Source organism: Musca autumnalis, unplaced genomic scaffold, assembly GCF_047663935.1.
Source record: "Musca autumnalis isolate F117 unplaced genomic scaffold, ASM4766393v1 scaffold_4, whole genome shotgun sequence".
NCBI lineage: Eukaryota > Metazoa > Arthropoda > Insecta > Diptera > Muscidae > Musca > Musca autumnalis.
In genome coordinates this window covers 195,442,765-195,456,762 of record NW_027411977.1, presented here as the reverse complement: position 1 = coordinate 195,456,762, position 13,998 = coordinate 195,442,765, and the positions used below count along the sequence as shown (strand labels likewise).

General features: G+C 34.6%; 3 protein-coding genes across 3 annotated transcripts; 2 read left to right on the top strand and 1 right to left on the bottom strand.

Annotated features, from left to right (window-relative positions):
• Positions 1-312: 312 nt before the first annotated feature.
• mRpL20 (mitochondrial ribosomal protein L20) lies at positions 313-2,286 on the top strand. The gene is made up of 4 exons (XM_073987935.1): positions 313-501; positions 571-681; positions 750-847; positions 2,044-2,286. The coding sequence occupies exons 1-4, from the start codon at positions 415-417 to the stop codon at positions 2,198-2,200; spliced, it is 453 nt and encodes a 150-aa protein (XP_073844036.1). The 5' UTR covers positions 313-414; the 3' UTR covers positions 2,201-2,286.
• On the bottom strand, positions 2,265-3,491 carry LOC141404377 (10 kDa heat shock protein, mitochondrial). The gene is made up of 3 exons (XM_073987936.1): positions 3,332-3,491; positions 2,893-3,051; positions 2,265-2,742 (listed from the first exon to the last, which is right to left on the bottom strand). Exons 1-3 carry the CDS (start codon positions 3,332-3,334, stop codon positions 2,599-2,601), a joined length of 306 nt encoding a protein of 101 aa, XP_073844037.1. The 5' UTR covers positions 3,335-3,491; the 3' UTR covers positions 2,265-2,598.
• A 9,430-nt stretch (positions 3,492-12,921) lies between these two features.
• On the top strand, positions 12,922-13,695 carry NHP2 (NHP2 ribonucleoprotein). The gene is made up of 2 exons (XM_073981699.1): positions 12,922-13,271; positions 13,343-13,695. The coding sequence occupies exons 1-2, from the start codon at positions 13,021-13,023 to the stop codon at positions 13,572-13,574; spliced, it is 483 nt and encodes a 160-aa protein (XP_073837800.1). The 5' UTR covers positions 12,922-13,020; the 3' UTR covers positions 13,575-13,695.
• Positions 13,696-13,998: the final 303 nt, after the last annotated feature.

Genomic DNA, 13,998 nt, shown 5'->3' with positions numbered 1-13,998 from the left:
TTGCGTTTTTAATGTGTTGGCAACACCAACAATGCTGCCATTCAAAAAACGTAAAACCGTTGTCTCGTTCACGCCAGTTAAATTATTTGGACATTTCTTTAGTTTATTCACTGTTTAGTGAGTGAATCTTTTCTATAACATTAACATTTTTATCTAAATGACGGAATAGTTTCAACATATTTTTTTTTATTTTTTGGTAAATAAAAAGATTTTGTTGTTACCGACAACACTTCCCGTTCTTTTTGTTCATAGTTGGCAACTACAACAATGCTGCCATTTACCGGCTGATTTATTGAAATGCTTCTTCTCTCTCGCTCTCTTCAATCCAATTGTTTTGACAGGTTATGTAAAAAACATTGCAAAAGAACCTTTTGTGAATTGAAAGACTTTTATCAAATAAATATTTAATTAAAAATGGTATCACCAACTCTTCCCTTGCTTGTAAGGACACGCGGTCCAGATGAGTTCTGGCGTAAAAGGAAAATCTTCAAGTTGGCAGCTGTAAGACGGACATATCATTTAAATATTTGCAGAGTACAACCTTTTCACATTTCCACATTATTTCCATAGCATTATCGTGGTCGTCGCCGTAATGTTTACTCCATTACCATACGTAATGTCCACAGGGCTTTGGTTTATGCCACAAAGGGACGCAAGCTAAAGAAATTGGATATGAAAGAGGTAGATTGAATTTAACTTCCATTAATGTTGTTTGGATTATAAATAACTTTATTTTTTATTCTTTTTAGTTATGGGACACTAGACTACAAGCCGGTTGTGAACAGTGTGGTATATCTGTGGATACATTCAAAGATTGTTTGGCAAGGAATAACATTTTGTTAAACAGGTAAGAAACGTTGTGTTGATTCGGGTAAATAATGTGGAAGTACAGAACAGGCGGGAATACTTATGCCACTCCATGCATGCAGTAGTTAGTGGAATACGGCAAAACAACAATTATTCCAATCAAGTACAAGTTGTCTATTAGTGGTGTCATGTTCTGTTAGACGCGCCGGTTAATTTCAATGGACAGATTACGATTACCATATTCCAACTGGGGCCAAGAATTGTTTTAAAAAAAATTATTAGTATTCAGTTGACGTTCTGTGAAACCTAGTCCCAAAAAAAGAGCCAAACGAAATTGTAACAGCGAGCTTTTGTTTCTGGAATGATTATTACTCATTATCAGTTCAAGAAATTACTCCAATTTAAGCTGTTCCAAAGTTATCTTAGGCAATCACAAGTGGTTGGCGAATTGTGTAAGGGTTTTAATGCAGAGGAAATTGTCTAGGAAGCTAAGCATGTAGCAATCCATAGGAGTCACTTGAAAGGTTATACTATTGTGAGTTACTACAAAAAAACAGTATCCCTATTCTGGGACACAGTTGGGCCAGAGCGCACAATGGCATTGTAATTATGGGCCTTTAAAGGGCCTTTCATGATTCCTGCCATAATTTCCCTTTATGCTTTAAGATGCTCCATTTATAACTTCTGTCTTTGTTAGAGGTCCAAAATATACGTCGACACCATATACCATAATGGAACGTACAATCATAGGAATAGAGGTGAGGCTGAAAGTTGGATTCAAATTGAAACAACAGAAACCGCTACTTGCTTACCCAAATTATGTTCTTACGATATTTTGACCTTTCAACACCACTGAGAAAATTACCCAACCAGGGTTTTGTAATATTGGGCAATGAAGGGTCCAAATGCGTTATTTTATTCTCCTTAGAAGTTCACTATTTAATCAAATTTGTTGGAACAAGTCGGGTTTAGCCGCGTCCGGCCAGTTATTCCAATTTCGAGGCCCACACCTCGGGAAATATGGACCCCCGATAAAAACAATATATTTTTGAGTTCAGATAAAAATTTCAGGGGAACGGGAGGTTGGTGCACACCCGACTACACCTTGTATGTCAAAAATTCTGCCTCCTGCCCTGCTATCGATACCCTAAGGACGGAATTTTCTAGAAAACACAGATATCGTGCACTCTTTATGATAAATAAATTATGAAATCTATTTTTTTCTCTCATTTCCAGAAAAGTACTATCAGATTTGGCCATATGGGAGCCACGATCATTTGAGGCATTGGTGAACTTATCACGCGAAAGAGCTGTTGTTGAAACCCTACCCGGTCTAAATGAACGTTCTGTCATGAATCAAGTCTATGGCTTGGCCAATTTGAAAATAAAATAATTCTAACTTCAAAAAAATCCCTTAGCATAAGTTGTTGATAATAAAAAAATAAAACTCAAAATACTTGTTTTTCAAAAACAAATAAAGCGTAAAACCGTTTTATTCATCTTCAGACATAAAAAATTTACACAAAAATAAAGATTACATTGATCCAAACCCGCCGGATATTAAAGGATAACAATTTATCCGGTATGGGGATGTATCAAATGTAACATTATTTGGATATTTCTTTATCATGTTATATGTAGATTAATTTACAAACTAAAATGTTAATTCCCATCTCGTAAAAATATAGAGAGAATTAACTAGAAAAAGTGTTTTTAAACGATTACATAAAATTAAATTAAAGTTACAATGACGAAATGCTTTGTTCCTTTCTTTGGAAGAAGATCCAAAATCTATTCCAATTTGGCCAAAATATCAGATTCACGGAAGAGCAAATATTCTTTTTTGTCTTCCATTTCGACCTTGGTGCCACCGAATTCGGGCAACAAGATGCGATCACCTTCTTTGACGGCGGGTGTGATGTGTTCACCAGTTTGCTGAAATAAAAAAAACAAACAAAATAGGTCAAGATTCAAAAAACTGCAATAAATTAACAATGGAATGCAAGGGGAACGATTTGAAATCCATAACACAATCATTCCCAAATTACATTCTCTAAAAACTTCAAACACGAATATTCAACTTACAGCATTACGGGCACCAGGACCAACAGCAATAACTGTGCCTTCCATCATTTTACCTTGGGCTTTTTCTGGCAGCACAATACCTCCCTTGGTTGTGGTCAAAGTTTCAGCACGTTTAACCAAAACGCGATCCAACATGGGGATAATTCTCTTGATGGCAGACTGCAATTACATTTTAAAAGTTATAACATTAAACTCATATTACAACATGTTTGTATACATAAAATTAATCTTTTAATTCATTCATCCTTCCAACATAACACACACAAAATTATTATCAAAGTTCTATTTGTTTCTATATTACACAACACCACATAAGACACCGGCTCCTTTAACAAATTTCATCTTTATCAGCACACATCTACACGCACATATACATCATAGAACTATCGAGAATCTGTTCTTCTTGTTTTAAATTTTGTTTATTAAATTAACAACTCACCATTGTGTTTAGTTGTTATTTCAATTAAACTTTTAAGAGGTAGTTTAATTTAAATTTTATGTGAATTATCACTTCACTGAAGAGAATATTCGCGAAATTGGAAATTTGCACGTGTAATACAGAGAGTTGTTAACAGCTCGGCTTTTCTCGTGTTAATAATTCGACAATTTGGGAGAATTTTCTTTCCCCAAAAGAAAACTTTGGTTACTTTTTTGCATGAGTACCGAGTGCTTCGCCATCATCAGTTACTGAATACACGACAGAGTGCCTTAGGGAATAAATACAACTCTGTGAAATAGGTATCCCAGCAAAAAGATTGCATCCTTTCTGTAGTTAAATTTTGGTCGGTATCGAACAGATGACAAGTTTTTCATTCTTACAAGACTGTTTTTATAATAAGTGCCAGATAAATTAAAAGGAACTTTGTGTTCGTCTTAAAATTAAACATGCACCCGAGAGTATGCTACACCAAAACAAAGGAAAATTTGGCCGCAAATTCAAATCAACCAATCAGATTTGAGTAAACAATAGCTCTGTTCCTTTACGTGCAAGAATCTTACACTTTTTACTCGAAAAGCGTTCCTTTACTTCAGGCACAATAAAATTCATATGGGAGTAGTTTACAACTTATACTACTTTTGCCGGTTTTACCATTTTCAAAAGTAAAGGAACAGACCGAATGAATAAACTTGGCTCGATGTTGCCATATTTTTACATAACATACGGTACGTTGTGTGACGCGTCACGCGTCGAAAACAACACCCACATGAAAAATGTGCAAGTGGTGCCAAGTTTGTTCTTGAAGTTTTCATGTGGCTGTTGTAACGCGGCACTCAACGGACCCTATTTATTGTTGTAACGCGACGGACCGTATCTACCGCGGCAGTTATGGGCGTCACGTTAAAGTTTAAAATTAACGCGACAGCTGTATTGTTGTTTTTCAAAAAACTTGGCATCACCTACACTCTTTTTATGTGGTTGTTGTAACGCGACCCTCAACGCACTGGATGTGCCGAGGTCTTAAGAATTTCCGTCTCGTGAATTACCGTAAATATGTTCGCAATTTTAGTTTGTGTTTTTTATTTCATAACAAATTCTTCGAAATTTATAAATCCATGCCTTTTGAAGAAATGTGCCGCTGCTTATAGGGATCAACCAAATGGTTTATTTTATGTAGGAATCTCTAAAGCGCTCGGCACATACGGTGCGTTGAGCGTTGCGGCACAACAACCACATGAAAAAAGTGTAAGTGAAGCCAAGTTTTTTGAAAAACAACAATATGGCTGACGCATTAAAGTTAAACATAATTTAACTGTTTTGGGACAACGCGTGTCCCAACGTGTCACTAAACGGACCGTATGTGCCGAGGGCTTAAAGCAACTGCATATAAAAAGTATCAAAGCCCCCTGCCACACGGCGAAATAATTTTCATGAAATTATGCGCTCTTAAGTCCCGGGTCACACTAAAGCTGAAAACAGATACAACGTTTGATTATAGTTTTGCATTGGGCGTCGAGAAAAAACAACAACAACAGGGCGACGACGATACCAAAGTCCAGCGTTTATCTGTTTGCAGGCATATATTTCATAGCCCTGTTCCTTTACGTTCAAGAATCTTCAAGTTTTACAACTTTTTACTCGAAAAGCGTTCCTTTACTTCAGACACAATACAATTCATATGGGAGCAGTTTTCAACTTTTACTACTTTTGCCGGTTTTACCATTTTCAGAAGTAAAGGAACAGACCACAAATGAATTTGAATTTTTCGGCATCATGCCCAACAGTGTAAAAACGGCCAAAACGACACAAAACTTTACCCAAACGTTGTATCTGTTTACAGCTTGAAGCTGAAAACAGATACAACGTTTGATTAAAGTTTTGCGTTGGGCGTCGGAAAAAAAACAACAACAACAGGGCGACGACGATACCAAAGTCCAGCGTTTATCTGTTTGTCGGCATATATTTCAAATGAATTTGAATTTTTCGGCATCATGCCCAACAGTGTAAAAACGGCCAAAACGACACAAAACTTTAATCAAACGTTGTATCTGTTTTCAGCTTAATAAGAGTAATTTCACTGAAATTTTGACATGAAAGTAAAAGAAAATGTAAAATAAAACGGTCTGTTTGTTTCATACGAATATTGCAACAACGCAAAATTGCCGAACACATGAAACCGTGTACACTAGTTTCTTGAAATTATGAATTTTTCCCAAAAAATGCAAAGTTTCATGTCAAAATTTCATTAAAATTACTCTAGTGTGGCCCGGGACTAAGCTGAAAACACATCCAACAAAATAAATTAATTCAAAATCAAATAAAAACGAGATAGCAAAACACGTAAGAAATTTTATTGTGCCTGAAATCTACACTTCTTGGAAATATACCAGTATGGAATGGAAGTATACAGTATGGAATGGCAGTATGGAAGTATACACTCCAATGATAATGCGGCCCATACATTTACTGCCAAACTGCTGCTGCCGATGAACCACTTGTATACGTGTGTGATTGAATAGTGTTTGGCACTCCTTCAATCCATATTCCAAAAATGGTAAATTTTCCCCCAAAACACTATTTTTAGGTGAAGTTTTCAATTTTTATACCCTCCACCATAAGATGGGGGGTATATTAAGTTTGTCATTCCGTTTGTAACTACTCGAAATAATCATTGTAGACCCCACAAACTATATACATTCTTGATCAGCGTGCAATTCTACATCGAACTAGCCATGTCCGTCCGTCTGTCTGTCCGTCTGTGGAAATCACTCTAGCGTCCGAACGGATTGAAGTAGGTGGATGAAATTTTGTAAAATCTATTATATGTACGTAGGACTTTTGGTGTTGAAAGCGGGCTATGTAGGTCCACCCTTTCGTATAGCCCCCATGCAAAGTGACGCGTAACGCGCCTTCCTTTTAAGAATTTTTTAATATATTTGTCCCATTTGACCACCGAATCGGTTGTAATTTGGTATTATGTGTTTTCAGAGGTTTTAGCCTCATTATCACACCGAAATGTCTGAAATTTGGTATTTAGTTTTCGTTGGGGGTACAAAACTTTTCCCCAGAAATTTGTAGGTATAGGTCCACGCCCTCATATAGCCCCCATAAAACGGCTCCTCCAGATTTTCGATATTTTTAAGGTTGTGGCCACATTAATCCACCGAAATGGCTGAAATTTGGTATTTGGTCTTCATTTGGGGTATTAAACGTTCCATATGGAATTTGTTGGTATAGGTCTACGCCTTTATATAGCCCCCATAGAACTTAAGGTGTGAACAGAATGAAATACGCCGCCTTAGTATAGCCCCCATAGGACGGTACCTCCTGATTTTCGGTCACCGTCACCGAAGTGACTGAAATTTGGTAGTAAGTCTTCGTTGAGGGTATACAACTTTCGGCTATAGGTCCGCGTCTTCATATAGCCCCCATAGAACGGTACCTCCTGATTTTCGGTATTTTGAAGGTTGTGACCTTCTTGACTGAAATTTGGTAGTTAGTCTTCCTTAACTAGGCGTTTACACAAGACAGACTGTCTGCAAATACAACTCTGATTTACTAACACATACATATATTTGTCGTTTGTCTTCCAGCTGTGCATCATTTTTTCAAAGACAGTAGGTTTAAACAATTTTTGACATGTTTTGTAAAAATGTGTGAGAAAATAATTGAAATGTGTTGAAAACAAAAGAATATGAAGAAAAAACAAAATCTGTGAACGGAAAATAAAAGAAATCGATGATTTTCATTCAAACTTTACAACTGTTTTTGGAGTTGTCTGAACGCCTACGTCACACAGGCAAGTTTTGGGTTTTTGACAATCAATACATGAACCCAACTGTCCTGTCATTTGTAAACGCAGGGTAGGGGTATACAACTTTCCACTTGAAATTTGCAGGTATAGGTCAACGCCCTCATATAGCCCCCATAGGACGGTATCTCTTAATTTTCGGAATTCACTTCAATACAGAATACAAAAACTGTTTTTGATTACATTCCAAAATTGATAAAATTTCCTCCAAAACACTATTTTTATTTGAAGTTTTCAAATCTTTTTTTAATTTCGTTACAAACAATATTCGTTGTTTTAAAAAACTGTTTTTATTACTTCTAAAATAAACAAAATTCATTGAAAGGCTTTCAATCCCAAAATCAAATCCTGCATAAAATACTCACACATACTTTGACAAAAACTTCAAAATTTACTATTACAAATGCTGTCCTGCAGGCTTACAGTCCCTGCCAGCATTTGAAAGTGAGTTTCTCACTCCCTCGCTTAAGAGGTTACTCCGGAGAAATGCCAAGGAAGATCGTTGGTGAATTACACAAACAATTTCTATAGACTTATTATGATTACCTTTTATCGCGATTGTTTACATTTATTTAATATATCAACACATTTGAACAAATATATAACATTTTTCTATCTGATCATTATATGAGACGTTGGTGCATTGGTAAGCATACTCGCTTTGCACTCTGAAGGTCCGGGTTCGCTTCCCAAGTCAGGCAACAAAACATAACATTTTTAAAATGACAAAATTGATGTATGCGGAAATTCCAAAGAATAATTTCTCTAAAAGAGCGTACATATAAAAAATAAAAATATAATAAATATATATTTTTTAATTCCAAGTACTACCTGGGGCTGGATTCTTGTTCTATGAAAATTTGAAATGAAAAATATTTTCTTTATAATTTTTTTCATTTGACAGTTTTTTCCTTTATAGCCCGTTTCCACGGTACGTCGTTCGTTCTCTATTCGTTGTTCGACCCTCAAATAAGAATAAATTACTTGATTCCCCATACAAAATTCTATGAACAAACGACGATTTTTCTACGTTGTTCAACTTAAATTACTCTCAGAACGACGATAAAATATGTCCCATCCCTAACAAATGAGAGAATTTATCGAAAAAATTAATTATGACATGTCTAAATTCAAAATTGAAAAATTTGTTGAAAACACAAAAATTTTTAGATAAAAGGAAAAAGATGAATGGAAATTAATGAACTAAACATTCCATATAGATGCAGAAGGCATATGGTTGTGTTTCCTTCTTAATTCCACACACATTCCTTGTCCATTAGTTCAAAATCGCGTAAAAAATCTGAAACAAAATGGAAACAAATAACTGAAAGTCTGTATACACAAACATTGTTTTGACATGTCTCTCTCTATAATTTTGAAAATAGAAACATATAAAAATATATTGAAAGTACAAAATTATTTACAATTTATGGAAAAATGAATGAAATGAGTGTAGTTAAATATAGGAGATACATTTGAACGAAAGTCTATTGCTTTTCCTATTCATTTAAGGTATATTTTATGTGTTTTCGGTTCAAATTTTCGTTAAAAAAAGGAATCAAAAATGAAGGAAATTTTGTTTATGTTTTTGTTAATTACGAATGGTGTCGTGGAAACGGGTTAATTCGTGTACGTCGTTCGACAGGCGAACAACGTAATTGAAACGCTCGTGTGAACATGACATTATAAAATTTTTCATTTCATATTTTCATAGAAACAGAATTGAGCCCCTGATTCAAATGAATTAGGCACATGGCACATTTACCCAGGTAGTGGCATCGTAAAATTTTGAATATGTTATGTCAAAACTTTCTTTATGTTGTTGGGCAAATTACAACAAAAATCATTTTTTTATAAAGGGATTTGACTTTTCATATTCGATCAGCTGGTGTGATACCACTACCTGGTAGTGATTAGGCAACATTTGAATTTGTTAGTACTTGGCCTTTAATCCTTTACATGAAACTTAGCTTTCTTCGTTCTCCAAATTATCCAAGCGCGTCTGATTTTGCTTCATCATCCTAAAGGCCTGCGTACATAAGCTGTTCTGCCTGATTGCCTTGCTTTCCTGCTTCATTTTTGACATAATAAAAATAAAAGAATAAAGAAGGCCGAGGAAATTTCGAACTGGGTTGCCCTTTTCTTTTTTATTCTTTTATCAGAAGTAAGCAAGGTAAGCAGGCAAGGCAGCTTATGTATTCAGGCCTTAAAGGTTTTATACGTTGCCTTCCCATAATTAGTTCAGCTTTCGACATGGACTCTAAAGGCCTGCGTACATAAGCTGCCTTGCCTGCTTACCTTGCTTACTTCTGATAAAAGAATAAAAAAGAAAAGGGTAACCCAGTTCGAAATTTCCTCGGCCTTCTTTATTCTTTTATTTTTATTATGTCAAAAATGAAGCAGGAAAGCAAGGCAATCAGGCAGAGCAGCTTATGTACGCAGGCTTTACCTGCACTTCACTCCATTAACAATTTCCTTCTCGTTAATTACAGCAAAAACGTTGGCAACTTTAGTTTTTATTTCTTTATTTTATAACAAATTCTTAAGGCCAGCGTACATAAGCTGCCATGCCTGCTTACCTTGCTTACTTCTGATAAAAGAATAAAAAAGAAAAGGGCAACCCAGTTCGAAATTTCCTCGGCCTTCTTTATTTTTTTATTTTTATTATGTCAAAAATGGAGCAGGAAAGCAAGGCAATCAGACAGAGCAGCTTATGTACGCAGGCCTTTAGAAATGTATACACTCTCTCTTATTTTTAGAATAAATGATTTCGCCAGCGGCGGGTAGGGATCAACCAACTGTTTTTGTTTTTTTTTTTTTTTTTTTGCAGGGATCTCTAAAGCATCTGCTTATAAAATGTATCGAACGGAGTGCATTTTTCATAACTCTGTTGGACTACATCGAAAGACGTTGTGAAATCATACCCAGCAAAAAATTGGAAGTTGAGCAATTGGAGTTATGATTTCACAACATCTTTCGATTTACTCCAACACCAACCAACAACAAGTTATGAAAAATACACTCCGTTCGATACATTTTATAAGCAGTTGTTGTAGAGATCACTACAGAGAAAACAGTTGGTTGATCCCTACACATTTCTTCAAAAGATAAACGAGAGTGTATACATTTCGAAGAGTTTGTTATAAAATAAAGAAACAACAACTTAAGTTGCGAACATTTTTGCGGTAATTCACGAGACGGAAATTTTTAATGGAGTGGAGTTGGAGTCCATGTCGAAAGCTGAACTAGTGATGGGAAGGCAACATAAAAAATATTAGGATTAGGAAAGAAAATCAGATGCGAATTAAACCGAGAACGGAGGAAGTAAGCTCAAATGTGATTGAATTTAATGGAAACATTTTTAATTTGTGTTTATATAATAAAGTTCTTTGTGTTCTTGTTTTACACAAACAATAAATGCGTTTTATTTATTCTGGGATATTTCGCAATGGCTTCCATTTTTATTGCATCTTTAGACTGACTGACTAAAAATGCAATCCGAAGAGTGCCTTTAAATTCAATCCAAAACACTACATCAAAAGCCGCGATTTGGATCGAAAATGGAGTGCGTCGTAGCTGTGTGCTGTGGAATCAAAATGAAGTGCATCCTAGCTGCGCGCTCTCTTGTAAAATTCATAAGTGAATTCATAGGAAAAGATGTACTCCAACGGCAAATGTAACGTACACTTGTAGTGATTCAACTACATCCGCGGATGCAAACTTTTTGCTGGGATAACTCCAATTGCACAACTTCCATTTTTTTTTTTGCTGGGTTTGATTTGGATTTGCTCTCAAATTTTTCTTGTTTTTGGTGAAGCGTACCCTCGTGCGTACTTTAATTTTTAAAAGGAACACAAACCTTTTAAATTTCAATAATTTATAGGCATTTCCTTGTGTCGTTTACAAATATCAGTGACACTAACGTTACAAACAAAAACAAATTTTATGTGTTGTTAGTTAAGTTGTATTTGTTATAGTATTTATTTTGCCTTATTTGTTCTACCATGGGCGAAATCATTGTTTTCTGTTTTATTTTTAACCGATTTATATAATTTGCAATTAGTATGAACTGAGGGAAATTGACCAGAACATGTGGAAATACAATAATAAAAATTTATGAATCTAGATAGTAAATGTGTTTTTCGTTGGGCTGCTGGCTCATATTTACGAGTGCATACGAATTAAGGCCCGAGTACATACGCTGCCTCGCCTGGTTGCCTTGCTTTCATGCTTCATTTCTGACATAACATAAAATAAAAAAATAAAGGAGCAAATTTCGAACTTGGTTGCCCTTTTCTTTTTTATTCTTTTATCAGAAGCAAGCAAGGCAAGCAGGCGAGGCAGCTTATGTACCTAGGCCTTAAGGCCTCCACTCATCTATCTGTCATGCTGTCGGGCCGATGAACCCTTTTTGTATGTGTATGCATGACAAGTGTGTAGCAAAGCTTTCAGTCAATTCTCGAAATCTTGAAATTTTCCTCCAAAAATGAATTGATTTTAAATTAATATTTAGATCTATTAATATTCATCTTAAAGCTGTAAACACATCCAACGTTTGAATAAAGTTTTGTGTCATTTCTGGTAGATGAATAGAAGACAATTTTTCTTTATTCTTCTACCAGAAATGACACAACTTTAAGCCGAAAACACATACAACGTTTGGGTAAAGTTTTGCGTTTGGCATCGACGCCCAAAAATTTCTCTTGCTCTACGTCTCTTTGTGTTGCACACAACGGCGCTCAAAGTCAAAAAAATTTGAATTTGGCGTTTTGATGCCGGCGTATTTTTTGATATTTCTTTGTTTACATGACAAACAAACAGATTGACACTATTTGGACGCTATTTTTTGTTATTTGTTTTCAATTCATTTCAAAAAATTGTAAAATAATGTTTGAGGAGGAATTAATTATTATTTGGTCTGTTTCTTTACTTTTACAAATGGTAACAGTGGCAAAAAATGGTAAAAGTGGTAAACAGCTCTCATATATGGCCTGTTCCCGTACTTTATAAAGTAGTAAAAGTCGTAAAAGTTGTAAAAGTCGTAAACGATTTTCATATAAATTTTTGTGTACGGGAACGCAAAATGTGTAAAAGTGGTAAAAATTGTAAAAACTTTTTAGTTCTGGAACAGAGCTATAAATTGTATGCTTGCTTTTAAAAGTAATAGCTATATTACATTACGTGTATTTCATGTGTATGTTTTGAATTTTTTGTCCTCGTGTAATTCTTTGTGTGTGCGAAAAATGACATTTTGCATAGGATTTATAATGTTTGCTATTACACCAGTACATGTTTTTTTTGTGTGACATAACCTATAAATGTAAACAAATACTTTATCAAATCGATTTATTTATGTTTCTTTAAGAAATTCTTTCTTTTAGCAAATTTTGCAAATTTCTGCTTTCGTCAAAACAAACAAATCAGCTGTTTTCTATTTATTGTACATACAAGAATAGGACGGGCTCTAAAACGAAAAAGTTACACATGGGTTCACACATCATTTTGATAGATGAAATTTTTTATATGGATCACACTATGTGTACAACATGTAGATGTAAAAAAATGCAAAACATACACATGAAATACACGTAATGTAATATAGCTATAAGGGAACACTTTGCGGGTAAAAAGTGGTAACCTCAGGCACGTAAAGGAACACGACTATTATAATTATTCCACTATACACTCGCCTGTCAACCCACAATCATTATGATCTGGCAACACCATATGTTTTTCTAGTACCAGTTGCTGAAATAACCACATCCACATTGTTGATGTCACTAATATTTTGAAGTTTATACTGTTTTCACACGTGTTTTGAGAACGTGAAGTGTAAATTTTTAATTATCCGTATTTTTTCAATAAAAATCATATAAAAATGGGCAAAATCAAGACTGAACCTTTGGATGATACCACCAGCGAAGTTTTAAATGTAACCAATGTCAGTGTAAAAGAAGAGGATACCTACGATGATAAACTGAAGTACGTCAACGCTATTTCCCAGCCTATGGCCACCAAGAAGATAGCCAAGAAATGTTATAAACTTATTAAAAAGGCTATGAAACACAAAACCTATTTGAGAAATGGTCTAAAAGATGTACAAACTCGTCTGCGTAAAGGTGAAACTGGGTATGTATTAAAACAAACATGGTTTGTTTCCAAATGAAAACAAATCTCTAACGTTGACATTGCCTTTCTAGCTTGGTTATATTTGCTGGTGATGTGACACCAATTGATATCATGTGCCACTTGCCCGCTGTATGTGAAGAAAAGGGCATCCCATATGTTTACACACCTAGCCGTGCAGATTTGGGAGCCGCAATGGGTGTTAGACGAGGTACAGTTGCATTGTTGGTACGGGAAAATGAAGAGTACAAAGACTTGTATGATGAAGTTAAACAAGATGTTTCCACATTATATGTTCCATTGTAGGCTGAACATAATCCCTCGCAAAATAGTTTCATTAGTTTTATAAGCAATATGTTAAGAGATTTTTATAAGAAATATATAAAAAATCAAATTTTAGAAATATAACAAAATCTAAAAAAATAAACATGCATTTTTATTGCTTTTTTCCGAAACGAGGGCAAGAAAACTACAAGGTTTTTTTAGTTTGTCCCTTTGGGATCTTTTTTGTTTTTTTTATTTTATAACTTTTTTTCTTTTATTTTTTATATAATTTTTAAAAATCTTCCTTTTTATCTTCTTTTTTCTTTGCTAAATTACTTTGAAATACATACATAATATATTATTTTTTGTCGTTTGTTTATATTAATGTAATTACATACATATTTTTATGTTTTTCTTTACTTTTTATTAAATATTTATATTTTATTATTTTTATAGTACAATTAAA